This window comes from Macaca nemestrina, chromosome 11 (assembly GCF_043159975.1).
Source record: "Macaca nemestrina isolate mMacNem1 chromosome 11, mMacNem.hap1, whole genome shotgun sequence".
NCBI lineage: Eukaryota > Metazoa > Chordata > Mammalia > Primates > Cercopithecidae > Macaca > Macaca nemestrina.
This window is the reverse complement of record NC_092135.1, coordinates 130,519,315-130,542,838: the sequence shown is the minus strand read 5'-3', so window position 1 is coordinate 130,542,838 and position 23,524 is coordinate 130,519,315. Positions and strand designations below refer to the sequence as shown.

At 58.5% G+C, this 23,524-nt stretch overlaps 1 protein-coding gene across 1 annotated transcript; it reads right to left on the bottom strand.

Annotated features, from left to right (window-relative positions):
• Nucleotides 1–9,320: 9,320 nt before the first annotated feature.
• LOC139357242 (DIS3-like exonuclease 2) lies at nt 9,321–12,652 on the bottom strand. The gene is made up of 2 exons (XM_071073553.1): nt 12,153–12,652; nt 9,321–11,466 (listed from the first exon to the last, which is right to left on the bottom strand). Exons 1-2 carry the CDS (start codon nt 12,318–12,320, stop codon nt 11,137–11,139), a joined length of 498 nt encoding a protein of 165 aa, XP_070929654.1. The 5' UTR covers nt 12,321–12,652; the 3' UTR covers nt 9,321–11,136.
• Nucleotides 12,653–23,524: the final 10,872 nt, after the last annotated feature.

Below are 23,524 nucleotides of genomic sequence, written 5' to 3'. Positions count from 1 at the left end.
AGTGAGGAACATTCTTAGCTAAAGGTCAGAGGAGACTCACTAATGGGCAGGCAATTAATTCATTGATTCACTCCAAAGTCAAGATGAGTCGGGGGCTTTATAGCCACCCTGAGTTTCATGTTTAAGTTGGAGTTTTTGACAGAACTATAGATTCACAAGTAGTTGTAAGAAATAATACAAGCCGGGCACAGTGGCTCACGTCTGTAATCCCAGCACTTTGAGAGGCTGAGGTGGACAGCTCTTGAGGTCAGGAGATTGAGACCATCCTGGCTAACACAGTGAAACCCCATCTCTACTAAAAATACAAAAAATTAGCCAGGCGTGGTGGCATGCACCTGTAGTCCCAGTTACTTGGGAGACTGAGGCAGGAGAATCGCTTGAACCTGGGAGGGGAAGGTTGCCGTGAGCCAAGATCGTGCCACTGCACTCCAGCCTGGGTGGCAGAGTGAGACTCTGTCTCAAAAACAAAACAAAACAAAAAAAACCAGGCAATAATACAAGAGGCCCGACATAGTGGCTCATCTCTGTAATCCTAGCACTTTGGGAGGCTGAGACGGGAGGATCACTTGAGCTCAGGAGTTTGAGACCAGCCTGGGCAACATGGAAAAATCTCATCTCTACAAAAAATACAAAAATTAGCAGAGCGAAAAGGGCGTGCTCCTGTGGTCCCTCCACAGGAAATAAATAGCCTTTGGGTCTGAGCTGAAATTCTCTCTCCACCACTTACTGAGTGTCCTTCAAAACGGAACCTCTCCAAGCCTTAATTCCCTCATCTACGAACAAGAAGAATGATAGTCCTGTCAACCTCAAGAAACAGAGGGAGGCTCCCCAAAACTGTGGAGTTTAATTGGGAACAAGCAGCAGCACTGCATGTGGAGCCCCAGCCTTAGTAAACTAGGGGCGCATCAGAGGGGAGGCAAGGAGGGCTTTGAAAGACCAAAGGAGCAGTACATGCTCGGTTTTTGGTTTTTGTCTTTTTTGCCTTTTTTTTTTTTTTTGGAGTTGCTCTGTTGCCCAGGCTGAGTGCAGTGGTGCGATCTTGGCTCACTGCAACCTCTGCCTCCCAGGTTCAAGCAATTCTCCTGCCTCCGCCTCCTGAGTAGCTGGCATTACAGGCACTCGCCACCACATCTGCCTACACAGTTGTTTTGAAAGGAAGAGAACACTGATTCCAGGGGCTTATCCCAGGAATGGACGTCAGTTTATGAGTGGACACAGCGTATCAGGCAAGTGTTCTTGTGCATCTGGCTAGCCGTCCTTGTGACTCACGTAGCGAGCTGCAAAGTCCTGGCAAAAAAATTTAAAAAAAAAAGGTCTTGTTTCAGGCGTCTACGCCTCAGAGCCCTTCCCAGAGGCTTCGGAAGGGCTCTGATCACAGGCAGGTGTGCGGGTGGGGCCTCCTTCACAACCTCCCGGCTACATTATTTTGTTGTTGCTCTTAGGGTTGGACAAAAGTGGCTTCATTTTGATTCTGACAACTTTCACAGAGCCGGGGGCTCAGGGCTGTTGTGGGGACTTAATTAGTGCAGGGTCTGCTGCAGAGTTAGCAGGGGGAACAGGGGGGAAGAGGTGAACCCTGACCTTCATGAACACGAGGTAAATCCTGAACACCCTTGAAACCTGTTTCCGATCTGAGGGTCTGCACACCACACAGTGGGCCAAATGGTAGCGGAAGCAGTTCCTTCCTAGAGCACAAATCTCTTAAATTCCTAATTAAGGGCTGTGTAGGCAGGACCTCCCTCTGTCCCATCCCACCTACCAGGGAGGGACATCCAGGCATTCCTCACACACAGAAGAACTTGGGTCAGGTACCTGGGATGGGAACAAGAAGGGACTGTCCCACCCCCAAGGCAGGAGACACCCCAACCTCCTCCCCACGGGCTTCCTGGGGAGGCCTCTCAACAGGCCATGGAGCCTCCCTCAGCAGCACAAGCAGGGCACTGGGGCCTCAGCCTGCGGGAAGCTGCAGGCACAGGAGCAGGTTCAGTGAAGGGGGCGTTTAGCCAGGCACCCTGAGCCCTGATCTGGCCACCCCCTTCACTGCCCCCCCAGCAGTAGTGACATTGGCAGGGATGGCTGGCAGGTGAGCCCTAGTGCATGGTTGTCCCCTGAGAGTGAGGGACAAAAGACAATTCTGCCCTGAAAGGTGCTTCGGGCATCTATATGGATGTGTGGAAAGGAAAGTTTATGAAGTCAAGGATGCGGCAATTGTGTTTAGTGGTTTAACTTTGATCTTATATGACAGGAACCAGGAGGACAATTGTATTCCAATAGCACTCTGGTGAGTTGAAAACCTGTTAAGTTGAATACACTATTGGAGAGTTTTTGTTCCATCTTCTATTTTGCACTTCAATTTGTTGCTTTTTAAATATCTGGCTAAGTGCTTTCCAGAACTGAGCAATGTACTATTGATAAACATTAAGAACACAACACAGCTTAAGAACGAGGTTGAGCAAAACTGTTTTTTAAGTAAAATAAATTAAATGGATCAGTTTCCCCCTCAAATGATTTTCTATCTGTTAAAAAACAAATCAGCTGGGCGTGGTGGTTCATACCTATAATCCTAACACTTTGGGAGGCTGAGACGGGAAGATCGCTTGAGCCCAGGAGCTTGAGACAAGCCTGGCAACATAGTAAGACCCCATCACTACAAAACATTTTTAAAACTAGCTGGATATGGTGGCACTCGCTTGTATTCCCACCTAGTTGGGAGGCTGAAGTGGGAGCATTTCTTGAGCCAGGGAGGTGCAGACCTCAGTGAGCCCTGATCACCCCATAGCACTCCAGCCTCTGCACTCCAGCCTGGTCAACAGAGGGAGACCCTGTCTCAAAAAAAAAAAAAAAAAAAAAAAACCAAACAAACAAAAAACCCAAAACAACAAAAATAATCAAAATTTCCCCCAAACCAGAGAGAAGGTTCAAAGAGATGATCTTACAATAAGGTTTTAAATCCGGAACCTAATCTCAGGCATGTGGAAACTGATACTTATTCCAAGAATCATCCCCTTCTCCAGAACCTTCTTTAATGTGAAAGGCACCACATCCTGTAGCCTCCACCAGGGCTCAAATATTTAATTCATTCACCCCTCCCAACTCCCATCCTGACTGCCATCAGCCCCTGAATTCTGTGATTCCAACCCAGGAACCGCTCTTTGGTCTGTGCCCAGCAAGGACTGGGGCAGGCTCACGTGCAGAGCTGGCCACAGCCAGGCCAGCGGCACCATCTGTGCTGTAGAACTCCCTGGAGAAAGCCCATCCCCACCTGTGACTTTCGCAGCCTGTCCCTGCGAGGCCTCTCTGGACGCCTGCACTGTCCCCTCAGCCCTTCTTCCTGGCACCTGGGCCATCACAACCCCTCCTGCCTGGCCTCCCACTTCCGGACTCATGGTGGCGCTGCTGGGTGGTGGAGTCACTGCAGTGGCCTCTGGTGCTGCCTCTGCACAGGCCTTGCCTCCTCTGGCGCCCCCTTCCCAAGCTTCATGCCCATCCCCTCCCTTCTGCAGCCTGACATCCTCCTCAGGGGCCCTGAGGTCGCCACCCCAGGCTGCCTGATCCCAGTTCTTTCCTGAGGTCCTTCCTAACAGGAACTGGGGAGGCGTCAGTTTCTCTCCAGGAGGGTGGCTTCAGTTCCTTCCCCAGGCCGGGCCACCGCCTGAGCCATCTTCCTCTGGGTCCAGGGAGCCGGCACTGACCCTTCCGGGTGGAGAACACACTCATGGGCCTCTGAGCGTCGCCAGCCCCTGGTCATGGGATGAGGTTGGTGGTGTCTACCTCTCACTCCCTCCCCCACGGTGTCTCCTTGAGGAAAAGACAGAGTCTCGCTCTGTGCCCTGGGCCCTGGCCGGCAGGTGCTGTGGGACAGCTCAGGGAATGGCCAAGTCCTCCTGCAAACAAGGGTCGGTGCCTGGTCACTCTTTTTGTTGAGTCCTTTTAGCGAGGGGCCATATAAGAGGTTGGGCCCCCAGTGGACCCATGGAGAGCCATCCTGTGAAGGTGCGGCACCGGATTGAGCCAACCACGTTCCTTAAAGGAGTGAACGCAGATGCAGGGCTCAGCATGACTGACGTGGGGAGAAGGCTGGGCCGTCTTCTCTGAGCTCTGGGTAGGGTGTGGGGGCAGCCTGGGCCTGATAGAGGCCCTAGCTGGGCACAAAACTGCCAGGTCACTGTAGGCAGAGACCTGATCTGACCCTTGTGAATACGGTTTCCACTTCCCCAGATGGGATGGGGAGGACTGGGCTGGGGCTGCCATGGCCTCCACGGCTCCAGGGACCTGCCATGCTCTGGGGCCAGCAGGGAAGGCGAGGCTGTCTGAAGAACCTTTGAGCCCAGTACCTGCAGGAAGCCCCTTGTTCACCCCCCTGGCTACTCCTCACTGGGGCCTGGGGGTGCTGGGGCACAGGGACAGGTGTCCGTCCAGGTCTGTGCTGCCTGTGAGGGAATAGCTCCCAGGTTTCATGGGAGGCCCTGGGGGACAGGGCCAGCCTGGCCTGAGAGGCTCAGAGAGGAACTTGGCCACTGCTCCTCAGAGGGTGGGCAGCGTGGAGGGGAGGGGAAGGGGCTGGGATGTCTCCTGTTTGGGGCTTTCACAGTCAGGTTGCCTGGGGCAGGGCAGCACCCCACAGCCTTCTACATCCCAGCACCAAACCCCCAGACGCTCACTTGTCTGTCCCTGCAGATACTTGGCTCCAGGAGAAGGTTCTGGGGGCAGGAACAGATGGGGTGACCGTGGCCTCTGGGACATCTCGGGGGTGGCAGGACGCACAGACTGAAGGCCGCCTGAGGTGGCTGAGCCCTGGAGGAGGGAAAGGCTCCGAGGGCAGGGGCGGGGACGTCTTTGGTTGCCTCCCACAGCCAGCCCCATCTGACGGTGGCAGAACAAAGGCAGCCGTACCCAGTCACTGTCGTTCAGGCGCTACGAGGCACTCTGACAAGGGACCCGATTGAGTGTTTCTTTGAAGAAAATTCACTGTAACCAGATCAAATGAGCTTGTTAATCCAGACACCCCAGGACATGGTGCGGGGGAGCAGAGGCCGTGCTCACCGCGGCTTTCATCCTAGTTTCTGGCAGCTCTCGGGGAAGCCAAGCCATGGAGCTTCCCCCATGGAGGGGGAAGGAGGGCAGGCTGGGGTCGGGCTGGCTGGGGAAGGGACTGCCCAGTGGCCGGCCAGCTCTGTCCGGGACCCGAGGCAGGTGGGATCCGTGGGTGCTCGGACACTGGGTGGGCAACAGGGCCAGGCTGTGTCACCAGAAGCCGGTTTCCCCTCCTGGTTGGGAAGGCACTGGAGGGCCCTCTTCCCCTCCCCCAGGCCCAGGCCTGCTTCTGTCCCCAGAGCACAGGATTAGGCCTGGAGCTGCCAGGGCACTGACTCAGACCCAGGGTATAGACAGGGCCATTCAGAGTGTTGGCCAAGGAACTGCGGGGAGACGGTGTTGCAGGACCCATGACCCCCACCAGGCCCTGCAGAGCTGGTGCAGGAGGAAGCGGGGACAGGGTTGGACACAGTCACATGCGTCAGGGTGACGGGGGCGCTCTCAGTCCTGCATACTAATTACATTTTTAATCAGGCAGAATGAGACTCCGGCATCAATCTGCCACGTAGCCGACTCTGAATCGTGCTGGAACTGACGGGAAGGTTCCGGGCGGTGACATCGGCTCAACAGTGAGGGGTGGAGCCTGAGCTGGGTCCCTTGCCCTGGGTGCAAGGGGCATTCCACTGCCCAGGCTTCCCAGGGGCGCCCCAAACACCAGATGGCACTCCACACTTGATTTTATTCCCTGACATGGATTTGCAGAAAAGGCCCCATTCCCTGGCCTGGAGGAGGCAGTGGGGCCCGGGCAGAAGGGGAGCCAGTCTCATTGCTGGCCAGGTCTCAGCCTTCCTTCCAGCTCCATCCTCTTCCCTGCAGTTTGTTTGAAAACTGAGCTGCAAACATTAAATAAAATGCAAAACTAAAACCAAAAGCAAACACTTGCGTTGTTAAAATCCAAATTAAAAATCCCCCTTGGTGTCAACAGGTCCTGTTCCTAAAGCTAGTGGGGTGGGGCAGGAGGGTTGGCCAAGGTTCCTTTTCACACTCGACCTCCTCCTCCTCCTCCTCTTCCTCGGGGCCCAGGTGGCCCTGGTTGCTCGGCTGCTTCAGGACAGCACTATACTTGAGGGTCATGGCCGCCCACAGGACCACCTCTACCAGGCTGCTGATGGTGATGACCTGTGCAGAGCCCAGCCGTGAGGGGACAAAGATGAAAAGGACTGATGTCGAGGTGCAGCTTTGCCTCCGGCCCTGCAGCAGGACCCCCAGGACCCTCCCTTGGCCTCTGGAAGCCTCTGCTCGCCTGTCTGTAACGAGGGCCTGCTCCAGGATGAATGCCTCGGGTCGGTGCAGAGCTGAGGGAGTCAGAGGCATCCTGAGAGCTCCCAAGGCTTACAAAATGCAACCTGGGGGCCTGGGTCCACCTTCAGGGCACGTTGTTGGTGAAAAACGGTGCCCGACAATTTCTTAGGTGTAAACTCATAGCTTTCATCAAGTTCTCTAGAGGACACCAAAAGGTCAGCACCCCTGCATTAGTGGGACAGGTAGAGCCCCACCTCTCTCCACTGTGGTTGTCCCCAAGGAAGGGAAGGTGGTGCCAGAAAGCAGGACCCTCAGGAAGGGTCTGGGTGAGCTGGGAGGGCCTGGGGGTCCTAAAACCCCACCCGGGAGGCTGCAGTGCTGGGGGAGCCCAGGGGGCATAGATGAGGGCAGGGGGCACCGTAGGAGGCAGGGGAGGGCTCGCCAGGACTAAGGGGGATGGGACACAGAGGGGGCCGCCTGCCCTCCCACCCTGGAGAGCTTCACTGCTTGGAGGCAGCCCTCCGCCCTCGGTCCTGGGCCCTGGCTGGCTGGAGGGAGCTTCAGGGAGGCCGTGCCAGGCCACCTGTGGCTGAGGCAGCAGGTGAGAGTGACCAAGGGCCAGGGGTGGGGACCGGGAAGGCCCGTAGCTCTGTGTGCTATTGTGGGCAAGTGGTGGGGGCGTCCAGGGCTGACTGCACTGAGGTGGGGACAGAGAACGGTGGCGGCAGAGCACTGCGCCCCCTGCTGGTGCCATCTGTCAGTGCAGGCAGGGCTGGGCCCACAGCAGGGTGACTCAGACTTGAACTTCAGGACACAGAGTCCCGAGGGTCAGCAGGGGGACTCTGTCCTTCCTCTTCTGCCCAGCTCCAGGTTAGGAACACCACGTTAACTGCACACAACGGGCTGGACACTGTACTCCCAGGGCACTCTGGATGTTAGGAAATTCAAAGCCAGGCACAGGGCCCAGGTGGTGACCTGCAGACCCCAGGGCCAGCTGGAGCCATGCCCCTAAGGCGGCGTTAGGACAGGCCCACATCCCCTTGGAGAGAACTGTGAATCAACAGTCACTCAGGGCAGGAGCCAAGCCAGGGACAGCTCTCTTCCTTGTCTTCAGGGGACAGTTTCCAGAGCGGCCAAGGACCATTCTCTGGCCTCTCATTCCTTCACATTCCTATAAACACAGTTCCCGAAGCCTGCACACCCTGCCGAGCTGTACTGGCCATGGAGGGGCCTGCTCTCTGGTTCCTGGGTCCTTGGGGAAGGGGGCCAGGCCTGACCCTGGGCCTGAAGCCACCATCCCAGGTGGGAGAGCTGGGCGTCTCTGCAAGGCCCATCAGGTGGGCTTTGTGCTAGGGCTGGGGAAGCGAGGGGTGGAGTGTGACCCATCACAGCCTACACCCCTCCAGTGTGGGGTGGCTTGGGCTGCCCTGGCCGCCCACGGGCTCTCCCAGGGCACTCACATTGCAGTAGATGCGCTTCTGCACGCCATAGCGCAGCACCAGCACGTCGAAGGCTTGGTTCAGGACACCCATCACCATGGCTTCTGACTCCAGGGGGCCACTCTTCTGCAAGGACAGTGCTGCAGCCATGGCACCTCCTGGCACTGCCCTGGGCTTCTTGAGGCCTCCTGGTGAGTAGGTGCCCAGGAGGGTCGGGAGCCAGAGGGAGGTGAGGGGCACCAGGCTGGAGGGCTCACCTTGACCAGAACGGCAAAGAAGAGACCGGTGCTGAGCTCCTGCACGTGCTTGGACGCCATGTGGCGGTCGTTGCAGTGGTCCGCCTGCTTCTGCAGGGTATCAGGTGCCATGTCTAGTTGCTCCCTATAGCCTGGGAAGAGGGGGTGGGGTGGTGGGCGGTGCTGTATGGGGCATGAGGTTGGGGGGTGGGGAGTGGGGAAGGGCAATGGCTGGGGGATGGGCTGCATGGTGCTCCACCCCAGGTGACAGATTAGGACCCCAGCACCCAGCTCCCAGGGCAGCAGAAAGCAGCCCTCTGAGGTCAGTGTCCTCCTCTCAGCTGTGTCCAGGGCTGGCTGTGGGCCCCATGCAGCTTCCGCAGCACTGGTCCATAAGGAGAGTTCTCAGGCCAGGTTCCCCTTCGCTTGGGTCGCCCAACCTTTGGACCTCCACTGTCACTCCTGAATGGTCTTGGGCCATTCAGCACCCACTGTGGGTGAAGTGTGTGTACAGGGGCATGATGAGCGCATAGTGCCAGAACTATGCCGGGTCCCGCAGCAGCCCTGAGCAGAAGTATAGTGCCATCTGCGGGGCGAGTCAGAGCCTGGCCAGCCCAGAGCTTCCCGGCCAGTCCCGGAGGGCCCGTGTCACCCACAGCCTCGCCGTTGGTAGCCTTGGTGTGCACAGACCTGACGGACTGTTGGCTGCTGAGCAAAGCCAAGGAGGACCAGTGCCAGGACCAGTGCCCCTTTCTGCATAAGGGGACCCAAGGGGAGGCCAGGAGGCTGGGCAGAGCCCAGGGGTGCCCATACCTCTCTCCAGGAGACAAATCTGGCCTGCCTGGGCCTCCCAAATGCCCTCGAGGGGCAGCACTGAGAATGGCCCAGACATGTCCCGTCGCTGCTGAGTCACTGCTGGGCACCTCCAGGAGGGAACGGTCTCTGGTCTACTCCTCCCCAGCATGGGGCTGAGGCTGCTACTCTGGCCCAGGAAGGAGGAGGGAGAAGCCTGTGGCCATGTATGACCGGGGGCTGCAGACAGTGTCTGCTGGAGACACAAGCAGAAGCCGAGGTGGCTGTGGGTCTTTGTTCAAGGAGGCCAAGTCCATTGCTCCATCTGGCCAGAGTGGGAGGCAGGCGAGAAAGCCCAGGATGCCATTCCCTGCCCCGTGCAACACAGGCCTCAGGCTCCTGGCGCTTTCTTTCAGACTTAGGCCCACCTTTGGTCAGGGCCGACCTCATCCCCTCTGGCACTGAACCCGCCCAGCTGAAGCCACGCTTCACCCCAGCACCTCTGTGCCCCCCAGTACTCCACCCCACAGCCGCCAAGGGAGGCAGTTTCCGGCCTGCCAGCCTCGGCCCTTCTCATCTCCAACCATCTGATCTTCCCAGGGGCTGAGACACAGAGGGCGGAGTTCCAGAGGCCCTTGTGCTGGGCAGGAGGCAGGACTGGGACGGGGAGATACCCAGAGTCTCTAGGGACCAGCACACAGCCCGGCCCAGCTGGGGCCACAGTCACTGAAGCTGCTTGCCCTGCAGTCCCCCAGTTTTCAGGGCTGGGTGTCAAGGCCAGTGCTGCTGCCTGGGAGCGAGTGAACGGGTTCCTTGCAGAGGTCCAAGGTCACTCCTGTGTGTCTCGCTGGCTCCCTTGCTCCCTGGCTGCTGTACACACTCACCCTCCTGTGCCCTTGGCCAGACAGCCAGCCAGCTCCCATTACTCTGTGCACACGGGCCCTGGAATCCAGGGCGCAGCTGGTGGTGACCTGCTCAGCTCCCTAACTCCACTTCCCTTCCAGCACCTGCTGGGCCCTGGGTTAAGTTGGGGGCAAGTCTCTGGGGGAGGTGGGCACAGCCTCCACTCCCAGACACATCTGGGCTTTGTTCTCAGCGGTGGCCCAGTTCCCCAGATGACCTGGGTGAGGTTGGAGAAGGGCCCTGGCCCCTCCTGGCTGGTGGAGGTGGCTCAGGGTGGGGTGGGACGGGGGGTGGGGACCATGGCTTTCCCACAGGCCCCGCCGTCCCTGGGACAGCCCTGGAGTCCTGATGCAGAAGCTCACTGGGGACTGCGTGCCCCCTCACACCTTTCTGTGCTCTCTGCTGCTGCCCTGCCCTGTCCCCACCGCAGTTCCCGGGGCCGAGGAACAGGAGCACCGCAGACCTTCTGGTGACTCGCTGCCATCAGATTCCCAGGCAAGGGCGCCTCCGAGCTCCCTGGCAGGCGAGCCAGGAGAATGCAGCCTTTTCAGGCTCTGGCTGACTCCGGAGCGGCTCTGATCTCTGGAACTCCAGCTTGGCTTGTACCTCCTTGAAGGTAATGGCATTAGAGGCAAGGGCATGGGATGGGCCCCAGCGGGGCAGAGCCAGTGGGAGTTCTGGGACTCAGAGGCTGCTGTGCCATCTCTGCCAGGCCTAGAGCCCCTGGCGTGTAGAACACAGCCCCTCAGGCACGGCCCAGCCCCTCTCAGCTGTGGGTGCCATAGGTGCTTGGCTGGGCAGACACTTGTGACTGGGGGCAGGTCAGGGCAGCCAGGCCCAAGCAGATCCTGATGGCTTCAAACCCAGCAGAGCTTGAAGTGTCAGAAAATAAATCCACTGGGGTCAGCTGAAGCCATCCAGTTCTTGAGAACAGACTGAATCTGCTGTGTGACCAAGCTCCTGAAATACAGCCTGTCCCTGCCCCTGGGCTGGGCTGGGGCCCAGAGCTGACTCATCAGCACCCACTGCTCCCGCTGGCCCGAGGGTCCTCTGGGGTCCTGGTCCCAGGATGCTCAGGCCCTGCACGGGTGAAGCTCAGCCTTGGGGGCTGTGAAAGGCGTCCCAGAGCAAGCCCAGCTGTCCACCCCACAGGCTGCCACCTCCCTGCAGGCCCAGGCCTAGGCCCACGGCCAAGTCTGCTTCTTTCCCACACTGGCCAGAGGCCAACAGCTGGTTCTGGACTCCACATGCGGGGGTGGAGGCTGTGGAGTGTTCCCCGGGACAGGAAGCCACACGGGACTCTGTCTCTCCTCCAGGACCCCAGCCTGACAGGAGGTCTCGGTAGCCCCTCAGCTCCAAGGCATGTTGTCCTTGAGCAAGTCTGAGCAGGAGGCAGCGGTTCAAACTCAAGAGGCTCAGGGTGCCCCCTCCTAGGTGCTGCCTGGGGTCGGCCTCCTCTCCCACCCTCCGGCAGAGGAGGAGCAGCCCCGTCCACCCAGCCATGTCCAGAGCAGGACAGGAAGGGTGGTGGGCTGTGCTTGCACGTGGAGGTCACAGGTCTGGGGCCAGTGTGCTCCCAGGAGCCGGCGAGGACGGGGCTGGACCCTCCTTACCTGCATGGGCCGGGGCTGGGCCCTCCTTACCTGCATGGGACAGGGCTGGGCCCTCCTTACCTTCATGGGCCGGGAGCACATGTTGGTGAGCACCTCCTTCCAGGCCAGTGAGTATTTGTCATCTCCAAATGTTTGGGTCAGGCTTTTCTAGAAGCAAATCCCAGAAACCCGTGTGGTCCAGCTCGGGGAGAGACTCGGGGCCCTGTCATCTGCTAAGTACCTCATGCCCAGCTCTCAGGGGGAGGAGCTGCCTGGGGGCTCAGCCCTGCTCAGAGGGGATGGGTGGGGAGAGGGGGCAGCTGCCCACAGCCTGTGGCCCACACTGGCCTGAGGTTAGTCCCTTCCATGTCTTGCTGACTGGCCTGGACTCACTGGGCTCCAGCTCTCGGGCCTAGGGCACCTGCCTTCCCCTCCCAGGGTCGGGCCTGGGTGAGATTTCTCCCTCCTCTAGGACCAGAGCCAAGGCCCCGGGCACGAAGCACCTGAAAGTACCCACCAGGAACATTCCCAGGATTCCTACAATTCCAGCCCCCACACTCTGAAAGCCTCTGGGCCCAAGACCAGCCCTTTCTGGCCACAGGACCCCTGCCCTCTGCTAGGCCTCCAGGGTCCCCGCTTGGCACAGTCCTGGTGAGGGGGCAAGTCCCATTGTCAGGGCCCCTGTGACTCAGAGGGGCCCTTCCTCCCAGGGCCTCCTTCCTCCTCTATAGGAGAGACCTGGCTGAAGGGGAGGGACTCTGGGGGGAAGCAGAGGCCCTTGGACCCCCCACCTTCCAGGTCTTTCTCTTCTTTCCCCCAAGCAGAGCCTCCCCTGAACCCTTCCCACCACTCACATTGAGGGCTTCTGCGGAGCTGAAGTCCACGGGCAGCCCCATCTGGTCGCAGAATTCCACCAGGTCATTGAGCATCCTTGTCTGGGGTGGGGGGTGCCGGCGCAGCAGGGCCTGCTCGGGGAAGGCGCGGTGGATCTTGAGGGCCACTGCCATGTTGGCCAAGAGCATGAACTCCTCCACGAGCCTGCAGAGGGTGGGTGGGATGGGAGGGACCGCTGGGGTTGGGGGACAGCTGCTCAGGCTTTCCCACGCTGCAGCCTGCCTGGCTCTCTATCACCCTTCAGGTCTCAGCTTAAAGACGACCTCCCAGCTGCCTCATCTCATGTGTTCCGCCAAGTCCCTGTCTTGCCCAGCACTCCCATGGTCTCCCCTGCACCAGTGGGTCTACACCACCTTCTCCTCTGACTGGTTAGCTCCGTGCTGGCTCCTCCACTAGACCCTGGAGAGCAGGGACAGCCCCTGTCTAATTCACTGTTGCAGCCCCAGAGCTCAGCAGCCCACCCAATCCAGAGAAGGCACCGAGGAAAGATATCTGCTGAATGATAGGACACCTGGAACCCTTGGGCAGCCCTGGCTGTAAGAGGGCACTGTGCCCACCCAGGCCATGGGAACCCAGGGGGCCCTGGCCCAGGCCCTAGTTCGAGGACTCCCTGGGGCATGCCGCAGTGGTGAGTGGACTGAGGATCCCGCAAGACCAGGAGTGCTGGGCTCCCTTCTCCCTGGGGATGGTTCCTTGTTGGAGGGAAGCCTCCCGACAGGGTCTCTGAGGGTGGACAGCAGAGTCCGAGGCAGCAGGAGGGAAGCCCTCACCAGGGGATGAGGCAGGAGTCAGGACGGGGTGAGACCCCGGAGTCACCCTTTCAGGGGCTGCTGCTCTGGCTTCACTGTACGTGAGTGTCGTTAGACTCAACAGTCACTATGAATGGACGTGGCTCCCGATGGAAGGACTGAGCAGGCCAAGTCCCTCGAGATCCAGGTGCTGCTTTCCAGTTGCCCCTCTTCCCCCAACATAGCCAGCCAGGGGTCTCCCACCCATGCCCTATAAGTCTCACTCCTGCCATCAATCTCGTCCCCTTACCCTGCTCCAAGTCTTCCCTGAATGTCAGACAGAATTCCCTTCCATGGGCGTTTATAGCTAGGGTCACCTGTGTCACTGTGTAGTGCCATTGGAATCTTATTTAGATTTTGTACTTACATCTTGTCAACCCAAGAGGAGTCCCAGTTCCTGCTGGAAAAATGGCTTATGTGATCTATCTTGGTTGGGTCATCATCAGCAAAAAGCCTCAAATGCATAGTTCATACATTCATTCGTTCACTCACTCCACAAGGATTACCATGTGCCAGGCACGGTTCTGGACTTTCTCCCCATGCAGCCGGACAATCCTCCTGGGCAGGAGCACCCAGGTTGTTCCCTGGTGCCCCCTTTTCCCTTCAGCCCAGCTGCAGGCCTGGGGGAGGAGGGACGCCTGTAGCCTCCAGGTCGACACTGGGTTGCATTTTGCAGTGTGGCCAGCAGGGGGCAGCATGGCCCCATAGCGGGTTGCACTGAGGCTGCAGGCTAAGGAGGCCACTAGGCAGGCAGGGTGAAGGAGCAGGGCTGTGCAGGGCAGCCCTGGTTTCTCCCCTATGCCCATGCCCCACCCTATGGGTTTAGGAACTGAATGTCTGCGGGCCCCTGGGGCTGAGCCAGGCTCCTGCTCTTAGTTCCTGCAGGGGCTCTCCACATCTCTTCTCATGGTCTTCAGTAAACAAGAGGACAAGGACAGGAGGGAGGGGACAGGGAGAGGGAGGGGACAGGGAGAGGGTGGGGCTGCTGTGGAAGCCTCTGCCATGACCACAGACCTCAGGCAAGCTGCTTCCCTGGCAACTCTGCTACCTGTCCTCCCTGGACTCCAGCACAGTCCCAGGAGTCACCCCTGCCCTCGACAGTGAACAAGTGCACTCTTGGTGACCTTGAATGTGAAGCCTGGTGAGGCTTTGGAGGAGATGCCCACTGTGCCAGGGCCCCTGGTGTGGCTAAATCTCTGCTTCCCGTTCGGTCTCAGCCTCTCCCTCCCTCTGAGGGGCTGGGAGTTGGGACAGCACCTGTGGAGCTCTGGCACAGCCAGTTGGGCCACATCAAGCAGGGACCCAGACAAAGGTCAAGGGCACTGAGGAGGGAGCTGGCACCACAGAGAGTGCACTTCCCAGGCGCAGCCTTGGCCATGATGCTTGTGGACAGCTGCAGGGGCTGTTTGCTGCCCTCATGTCCTTCTGATGCTGCAGGTAGCAGATGGGGGCGGAGAGAACAGGTGGGCTCTGAGCAGGAGTGAATGAAGGTGGGGCTGACCCCTGGCTGTGGTGGTGACGCCCTGGGGTGGCTGGAAGGGAGGTCCCCAGTGGAGTTTGGGGACAGGAAGGTGAAAGCCAAGCCCAACTGCCAGCAGCCAGAGTTGTACCAAGTTCAGGATTCACCATCGCAAACGGGGCCCCGCACCACAGGTGGGAGAACTGAGCTGAACAGTGCAGGGTGGGTGGGGTAGGGTAGGTGGGAGTCGGGCTCTCATCTGGGGCCAGCACATGGACCCCAGGCTCCAGTCCCCTGCCCTGTCAATTCCCTGATGGGCCAGCAGGTGGCGCCCAGCCTCCTCCTCCTCCTCCTCCTCCTCCTGAGGTCCTGGGATGGGGTAGCTCCAGCTTAGAGCCCAGGCACTCCTGCAAGAACCCAGGGCCAGAGATGGAGGCTGTGACAGCGACCCAGTCAGCAAGGCCCTCTTCCCCGACCTCCTCCCTCCCTCTCCTGGGGAGCAGTGCTAGGTGCACAGCCTGGACAGCCAAACCTCCTAAACGCCCCAAGGTGTCCTGGCTGGTCAGGCTGCGCCGCTCCACACTCTGGGCCATGGGAGCCCTGAAGGGGGCGGGGAGGGCACTGGGGCTGCTGGATGGGAGGGCACCCTGTCCCCTGCCCCAGCCTCAGACCTTGCTCCCCTGATGTGGGCACCAGCCCTAATGTCACCCCGCTCCTCCCAGAGCCAGGGGCACAGGCATGAGATCACTGGGCCTGCTGGGGATGGGGCGCTGGAGCTCAGGGACTGCCTGACAACTGCTCTCCGAGGGGCTGGGAATGGCTGCCAGCCAGCACCACCTTCCAGAACAGCCAGCCAAGGCCTCGGAGACGGGGCCTCGGTCCCAGACCTGGCATCGGCCGAGTGTCTGAAGCCCGCACCACCAGGGCCCCACCACTCTGGAGGTCTGGGGTGGGCTGTGCTGTGACAGCGGCTGCAGGGCCAGGACCCCAGCTCCTCGTCACTCCCTCCCAGCACCCCTCCTCCCTGGGTCTGGGCCTCCCTGGGGCAGGAAGGGACGGGAAAGGGAGGGCAGGGATGAGGCTTGGCGAGCCCCTCACATGCTGTGGCAGACAGCAGGGAAAGGTCACCAGTCCCCCCACACAGTACACACTCCCCACAGCAAGGGTGACACTGGTAGAGACACAGGTTCCCACAGCACACAAGTGTTCCTCTAAAGAAAGACCAACAACATCAATATATGAAACACAGGACTCTTCATGCATTTACGACAGGGTGTCCTTAGCCCTGAAGGTGCCGGCGAGCACCAGGACTGTGCAGAGGCAGCCACTGGGTGCCGCATTCCTGCTGGCTCAGGTGGGACCTGTTTCTGTCGCATCTTAAAGGATGATCCTGGGAAAGGCTGCTCTCGCCCTGGCAGGGCTCATGAGAAAAGGGTGAAGCCATCTGTCCTTCAGAGGAAGCCTGCCTTCCCTGACCACCGAGGAACCGGATCTGAATGTTTCTCTGCTCAGCTGGAGGGTTGGGGTTCGGTTTTGAAATTCAGGGACCTGGGGCATCTGTGGCCAGGAAAGACCTGTCTAGGGGTGGTGGAGGGGGGTCCTTCACCTCTCGTGGCCCTGCCATTGGGAGAGGGGCTTCTCCTCAGTGGCTTGCAGGGAACGCCAGCATCAACATCAATCCCATGAAACATGCGCTCTTCATGCGTTTATCATAGGGTCTCCTCTGCCTTTAAGGTGCCGGCGAGCATCAGGCCTGTGCAGAGGCAGCACTGGGTGCTGCATTCCTGCTGGCTCAGGTGGGACCTGTGTCTGTCACATTTTGAAGGACGATGCTGGAATGCCAGCCCTGTCACTCTCTTGCTGCATGATTTCAAACTTTTTTTTTCCTTTAAGTTTGAGACAGGGTCTCGCTCTGTTACCCAGGTTGGAGTGCAGTGGCATGATCTCAGGTCACTGTAGCCTCGACCCCCCGGTGGCCCAAGTGATTCTGATCTTCCCATCTCAGCATCCAAGTAGCTGGGACCACAGGCGTGTACCATCTTGCCTGGCTAAATTTTGTTTATAGAGAGGGGGTCTCACTATGTTGCCCAGGCCGGTCTCCAGCTCTTGGGCTGAAGTGATCCTCCTGCCTCTGCCTTGGCCTCCCAAAGTGCTGGGATCACAGGCATGAGAGACCATGCCTTGCCAGATAAATTAGTTAAGCTTTCAGAATCTCCACTTATTTCCCTGTAAAATAGGGAAGAAATGTGCCAGTGCCTGGCCTTGAAAAAAATAAGACATCATTGTAACATGTCCTATGTTGTGACTGGCATGATTGCCCCAGCTCTAGGAATTGGGCTAAACATGCAGCCACACTCAGAGAAGCTTCTCCTGGCCTCCCTCTGACAAGGGCAGCACTCTTGTCCCAGCCTCCGTCTCTTTTACCAGGTGGCCTCCCTACTTCTAGTCATGCTCTGCTCCGTGGACTTCACACCAAAGCTGGCCACATCCCTCTCCTGGAAAGGCCCTCTGAGGCTCCCCTGTCATGGACACAGTCCTACTTCCAGGGAATGAGGTTCTGCATCCAGCTCCCCTCCCCTTCACCCTCTCTTCACCCATCTCCTGCCACCTGCTTCTTGACATCCCATTCAGAGCCCATCCCAGCACTCAGCTGCCATGTCTGTGATGGCCTCTTTGATCACAGGGGCCGTTTCCTTCCATGCCCAGTGTCGTGGACTCCGGTCCCACTGTAGATGCCAAGTGCATCTGCGCAGATTGAAGGACTCTAAGATGGGGCATGCCAGGCTCCAATTCAGGAGCCGAGAAGGCTGGGTCCCTGCCCCAGTGCCCTGTTCTGCTGGGCACACAGCTCTGGACTACGTGCTTCTGATGATGATGCTTGGATACCGACTGTCAAGCTCCGCCTGAGGGAGCTCGTTCCCAGGCAGACCAGAGGCAGCCAGGGCCGGGTCCTCTCTCCTCCCTGCTCCCCACAGGTGGACCAAGTGCCACCCTCGGGCTCAGACAAGACGGCGGCGACATCCCAGGGCAGCATGCCTCCTCCTGCAGAGCTGGGCTTTGTTAGTGTCCTTGTGTCCTCATTCTCCTTTGCATCCTAAGGCCTCCCTAAGTGGCTGCAGTCACCAGACTGTGCCCTTGGAGCAGCACTAGGAGAAGGAGAACAGGCAGTCCCTGCAACTGCCCCACGCAGTGCTGCCCACATGCTCGTCGCTTTCCAGGCCCCTGCAGCCCAGGCTGTTCCATCTCTTTCTGTGTGGGTCAAAGCCTAAGGTGTGGAAAAAAAAAAAAGACTGGCCACACACAGTCCCCCCACCCGCAGGCCACAGTCTGCACTGCTGCACCAGAAGGCCTTGACCCTAACTTTCTGGAGCCCTGACAGCAGAGGTGCATTCCTGAGTGCAAGACTAATTCCAAGACATAGTAAGCGAGAAAGGACTGTTTTATAGGAAAGGGGTGATATAGCAAAGGCACGGAGGCAAAACAAAAACAAACAGGCTGGACGTTGGCTCACACCTATAATCCCAGCACTTTGGGAGGCTAAGGTGGGTGGATCACCTGAGGTCAGGAGTTTGAGACCAGCCTGGACAACATGGTGAAACTCCTGTCTCTACTAAAAATGCAAAAATTAGCTGGGTGTGGTGATAGGCACCTATCATCCCAGCTACTTGGGAAGCTGAGGCGAGAGAATTGCTTGAACCCGGGAGGTGGAGGCTGCAGTGAGCCGAGATCACGCTATTATACTCCAGTCTGGGCAACAAAAGCGAAACTCCCTCTCAAAAAACAAACAAATAAAGAAAAGCATCAGGTTAGTTTGAAAAATAAGAAGTCAAGGGCAGACTGTGTCAAGGGGAGACTGAAGGGCTGGGCCAGGAGGGGCGCAGGGACAGCCTGGTGCCTGTCAACACTCTACAACCAGCACCTTTTCTGGGAGCTGGGGAAGGCTGTTGGAACAAGCGAAGGACTTTGCACAGGGACCTTAGCAGGACACAGTGAGGGACAGAGAATGGGCCAGAGGCAGGGCATGGCTGGGATGAAAGCTGAGCAGCCCAAGGCTCCCAAGAAGCAGCCCCAGGAAGCAAAAAAGAGCAGGGTAATCCCAGCACTTTGGGAGGCCAAGGCGGGCAGACCACTTGAGCTCAGGAGATTGAGACCAGCCTGGCCGACATGGTGAAACCCTGTCTCTACCAAAAATACAAAAATTAGCCAGGCATGGTGGCGGGCACTTGTAATCCCAGCTACTCAGGAGGCTGAGGTGAGAGAATCGTTTGAACCTGGGAGGCAGAGCTTACAGTGAGCCAAGATTGTGCCACTGCACTCCAGCCTGGGTGGCAGAGTGAGACGTGAGACTTCGTCTCAAAAAGAAAGAAAGAAAGAAAGAAAGAAAGAAAGAAAGAAAGAAAGAAAGAAAGAAAGAAAGAAAGAAAGAAAGAAAGAAAGAAAGAAAGAAAGAGCGAGCAAGGCTGGGGATGGGGGGCCACAAGGGCACCCCCTTCCCAACTGGGCACGGGGGGGCAGGAGGTGGTGAGCACCCAGGCAGAGGCAGTAGGAACAGGAGGTGGCCGAGAAGCAGCTTGGGGACTTGGGAGGAGCCTGAGGGTTGTCCCCAGTGTGAGCTGCCGAGGAGAGCAGGGGCTTGCACAGGGCCCTTGGATTTGACCAGAAGGAGTAAGTCGCAGTGGCGGTGCGGCTGGAGAGGCCGGTTCAGAAACCCAAGAGGACGGAGGGAGGGAGGCTGGCGGGTGTAGACAGTTCCCCGCCAGGTTGCTGCTGATGGGGCTGGAGTTGGCCTGGGGGAGATGCGGGGCGTCTGTCTGCTTCCTGCTTGCTGTCTGAAGCATCCCAAAGGCCGGAATGTATCTGCAGAGGTGCTCACAGAGGGAAAGACCCCAGGAGAGCAGCCAGCTTATGGGGCAGTCTGCAGGGCCCAGGGCAGGAGGGAAGAGCTCGGGATGGAAGCCAAAGGTCCCATCCTGGGGAGGGCAGCTGGCCAACTCCCAGGAGGAAGCCCCACTGTGGTGTTGGTAGAGACAAGGAGGCCTGTCTGGGTGGGCCCTGAGGCCAGCCCCTGCTCAGTGTCCACAGCTCTGTCCTGACCATGGTCCCTGCAGAAAGGGTGGGTGTGGTCGGATGCCACTTCCTTATAGCATCCTAGAGGCCACAGCACTGAGGAGTGTTCCCCATGCCATGTGACAGTGGCCAAGAGATGAAGGGCCTTGGCCAGATCAGACAGCCAGTCAGGGGCACAGAGGGCTGGACCCCACATCCCTGGGCCCCTTGACCAGCGCCCTGTGGGCCCTGGTCAGACACTTGCCCTGATAGCCCCAGCACAGAGGAAACAGGCTGGAGTCCAGACAGGTGACCCCCGAGCTCTGGCCCGAGGACTGCGCCCTTACTGGGCACAGCAGAGAGGAGAAAGCAGAGAGCACGGCCACCCCACAAAAGCGGGGTTCAGGTCCCATCAGCTCAGCTCTGGCCTGGCCACACCCCAGCTGCCTCCTGTTCCCTCCCTGAGGACACCGTGACTCCAGAGGAGTCGAGGGAGACTGGGCCGGCCGTGGGTCTCTCCTCAGGCCCAGGCATGTTGCTAAGGCAGGGCCCAGCTTCCTGACCCAACCTGCTCTGGCCTGGCCCTCAGACTTTCGGTTCCTCTGCAACGTGGTCTCTCAACCCTTCCTGATAAGGAGGCCGTGTCTCCAAGCGTGTCCTTTTTCAGATCCATGCACCCGCTGAAGCGCTGAGACACAAGACACTCAGAGAGTGGCTTTGGAAATGAGCGGGAGCCAGGGCAGAGGGGCAGGGGCAGTCCCCAAAGCTGAAAATGTGTCCATTTTCAAAGGCCAAAGGCAAATGTGAGACAGAAACAGCCTCTTCTGCTCTCAGCCCTCAGGGCCCTTGTCACACTCTGTGGGAGGCTCCTGCTAATGGAATGAGGCCACTCACAGAGCTTGTTCAATTAGCTCTTGCTGAAAACTGCTAATGTGGCTTTGATAAGAATTGCTTCCAGCCAATTTCAGCCTCATTTCTTCTGCAGACCAAATTTTCCACACTTGGGCATATGCTCCCTGTAAGCTCCAGAGCCCTGGGCTCTGCCGAGGCCATGAAGGCAGCTGCTGGGCCTGTCTCAGAAGCTGTGCACCCAACCATGGCCCCTTCTCCATGGCTGGGCAACCCATGGGGTGCAGGTGATGGCAACCTTTACATGGGACCTGCTGTGTTCTCAGCAGCTGGAAATTGAATATAGTGTGGGGGAAACCGCAGGGCCCAGGAGGCAGGGGTCTGCAGGGCACTGAATTGTAGGCTGCTGGGGAGAGAAAGTGGAAGAGATCTTGGTGGCAGCTCTGTCCCAGGCCAGGCCAGGTGGGGCTGGGGGCCTGGGAGCTGGAAAGTGGAGGCCTGGCATGAGGGAGCCGCAGGTAGAGCCCCTGGCCTCAGTGTGGGGGGGATGGGGAGGAAGTGCAGCTGCTTGACTGATGGACCCCCACCCACAGCTGGCCATGCACCCTGCTGCCAGCCTCCAGCAGAGGGTGCCGTGGCTGCTGGGTGGCCCACCAGTCACAGCTTGGGCCTCTCACTGACCCCTTTCCTCCTGGCTGCGCTGCAAGCTCCTGAATACATTGGACATTCCCATGAAACCACAGGGAAATGAATGGGGCCCAGTTCACAGGCATGGAAAAGCCCAGAGGAGAAGGCCTCTGGAGCCAGACATCACAGGCCTGCAGGGGAGGCCAGAGCCAGGTTTCCTAGGCTGGGAGGCTCAGTCCATGGCAGGGCCTTGTCACTACCATCATCCTGCTCCTGACTGCTGAGGACACCTCCTCCCCTCTGCGAGGATCACAGCAGCTGCAGAGCCCAGGGTCACCCATATGAACCTGGCTCTCCACCTGCCCGGCCACCACCCAGGGACAGAGACTTTCCCCCACCCTGCTCCCTGGTCCCAGGCCTGAGGCTGGTCATAGACCCAGGCAAACATACATGGCCCTCTGCAGCCACTGCCTGGCTGGGCTGGGACACAGTTGCCACCTTGGAAGCCTTGTTTCCAGGCCCCTACTTTGCCTCTGCCTCTGTCCCGCTGCAGTTGGATGAGGAGGGCAGAAGCAGCACTGAGGCCTGCACCACAGCCTTCCTGGTAAGGCTGCCTCCTCCTGGCTGCCTCAGGCTCAGGCCCTTTCCTGTCTGAGTCACCCAGGGCAGAGCATGGTTGCTTTTCCTGCTCTTGGTTTCCCGTCACCACTGAATGTGCCCTGTGCAGGCTCTCCTTTGCTAACGCTCCTCCCAGCCCCCACAGAGATGCACTGGGTCCCCGGGTCAGGAGGGCAGGGCAGAGTGGGCCACGGGCCATGGCAGCAGTGGGATGGGGAAGGCCCCTGCCCCTCAGATGCCTTGGCCCACATGACAGCATGGCCCCTGGGTGCTGGGCCTCAGGTGAGCCTCTTTCTGGATTGTTCCAAGAGGGAGTTTTCATGCTGAGCTCAGAGCTGGGCAATGAATCCAGGCATCCCCCATGTTTTCCCTGATGAGCTCCGTACAGTCAGAGAAACCTCAGGAAGTCCCCAGGTCAGTCCCTTGCCCAGGCCTGAGTGCGGCCCAGGGTCCCTTAGCAGGCTGGCGCTCTGTGGGTCCTTGGCTGTCACACTGAAGGCTCCTTGGCCCCAGCAGGCTCTTGCTGGCCTGTTCCTGGCCTCAGTCCTGCTCCCTTACCGGGCAGGAGATTGGATTGGGGCCACTGTTCCTCAGGGACCCCTTAGAGCTTCCTCATGGGTGACAGGCACCTAGACCTTTAAGACCCCCTGGGTTTCCATACTGCCCCCTCTGCTCCCCACACCCAAGCTCACCTTCTCCACTCAGTTCCCCGTGGGGCTGTGCAGGTTAAGTTCAGGCCCCGTCCTAGGCATCCTCCAGGTACTGACTCACGGAGCCCCACAGCAGCGTCATGCAGTAGGGGCTATAATCACCCCCTTTACAGATGGGCAAACTGACGCACAGTGAGGTCCCCTTGGGGAGTGAGCCCTGTGTTTTTTCTGTGCACGTGTGTGTATACACGTGTGTATGCATCTGTGTATGCATGTGTGCCTGCATGTGTGTGTACGCATCTGTGTGTGTGTGCATGTGTATGCATGTGTGTGCATGTGTGCATGCACGTGTGTGTTTGCATCTGTGTGTGTGTGCATGTGTGCATGCATGTGTGTGTATGCATCTGTGTGTGTGTGCATGTGTGCATGCATGTGTGTGTATGCATCTGTGTGTGTGCATGTGTATGCATCTGTGTGTGTGCATGTGTGCATGCATGTGTGTATGCATCTGTGTGTGTGTGCATGTGTATGCATCTGTGTGTGTGCATGTGTGCATGCACGTGTGTGTGTATGCATCTGTGTGTGTGTGCATGTGTATGCATCTGTGTGTGTGCATGTGTGCATGCACGTGTGTGTGTATGCATCTGTGTGTGTGTGCGTGTGTATGCGTCTGTTTGTGTGTATGCACGGGGGGCAGCGGGTTGACCTGCTGTGTGCCAGACTTGCTGCCACTTGGGGTTTTCATAGCATCGCCTCATACAAACCCTGCAATCGCCCTGAGAGGTTGGTTGGTCCTGTTATTATTCCCATGTTACAGATGAGAAAACTGAGGCCCAGAGACAAGAAGGGCTCCAGCAGGGTCACTCAGCAGGTGTCGGAGTGGAGAGGACTCACTCCCTGCTCTGGGATTCCACTGGCCTGCATGGGGCCCTGTTCCCAGGTGTCCCAGTGACCCCAAACACTCCATGAGCCTTGATCCTGCAGTCCCCATCCACGTCACTGTCTCCTAGCCCTGCCCTGTGGGGGTCCCTCTCTTTAGGAACAAAGCGGGTCCTCCTTTTTTTTTTTTTTTTTTTTGAGACCGTGTTTCGTTCTTTGTTGCCCGGGCCAGAGTGCAGTGGCGCGATCTCGGCTCATTATAGCCCCTGTCTCCCGTGTTCAAGCGATTCTCCTGTCTCAGCCTCCCAAGTAGCTGGGATTATAGGCACTTGCCTCCATGCCTGGCTAATTTTTGTATTTTTAGTAGAAATGGGTTTTCACCATGTTGGTCAGGCTGGTCTCAAACTCCTGACCTC

Bases quoted from the DNA above. Each gene is read 5' to 3' on its own strand.
- LOC139357242 (XM_071073553.1), bottom strand. From the start codon at position 12,320: ATGCTCTTGGCCAACATGGCAGTGGCCCTCAAGATCCACCGCGCCTTC. The intron at 11,467-12,152 runs GTGAGTGGTGGG...ATTTGCTTCTAG, and splicing joins GCTCCGCAGAAGCCCTCAAT to AAAAGCCTGACCCAAACATT.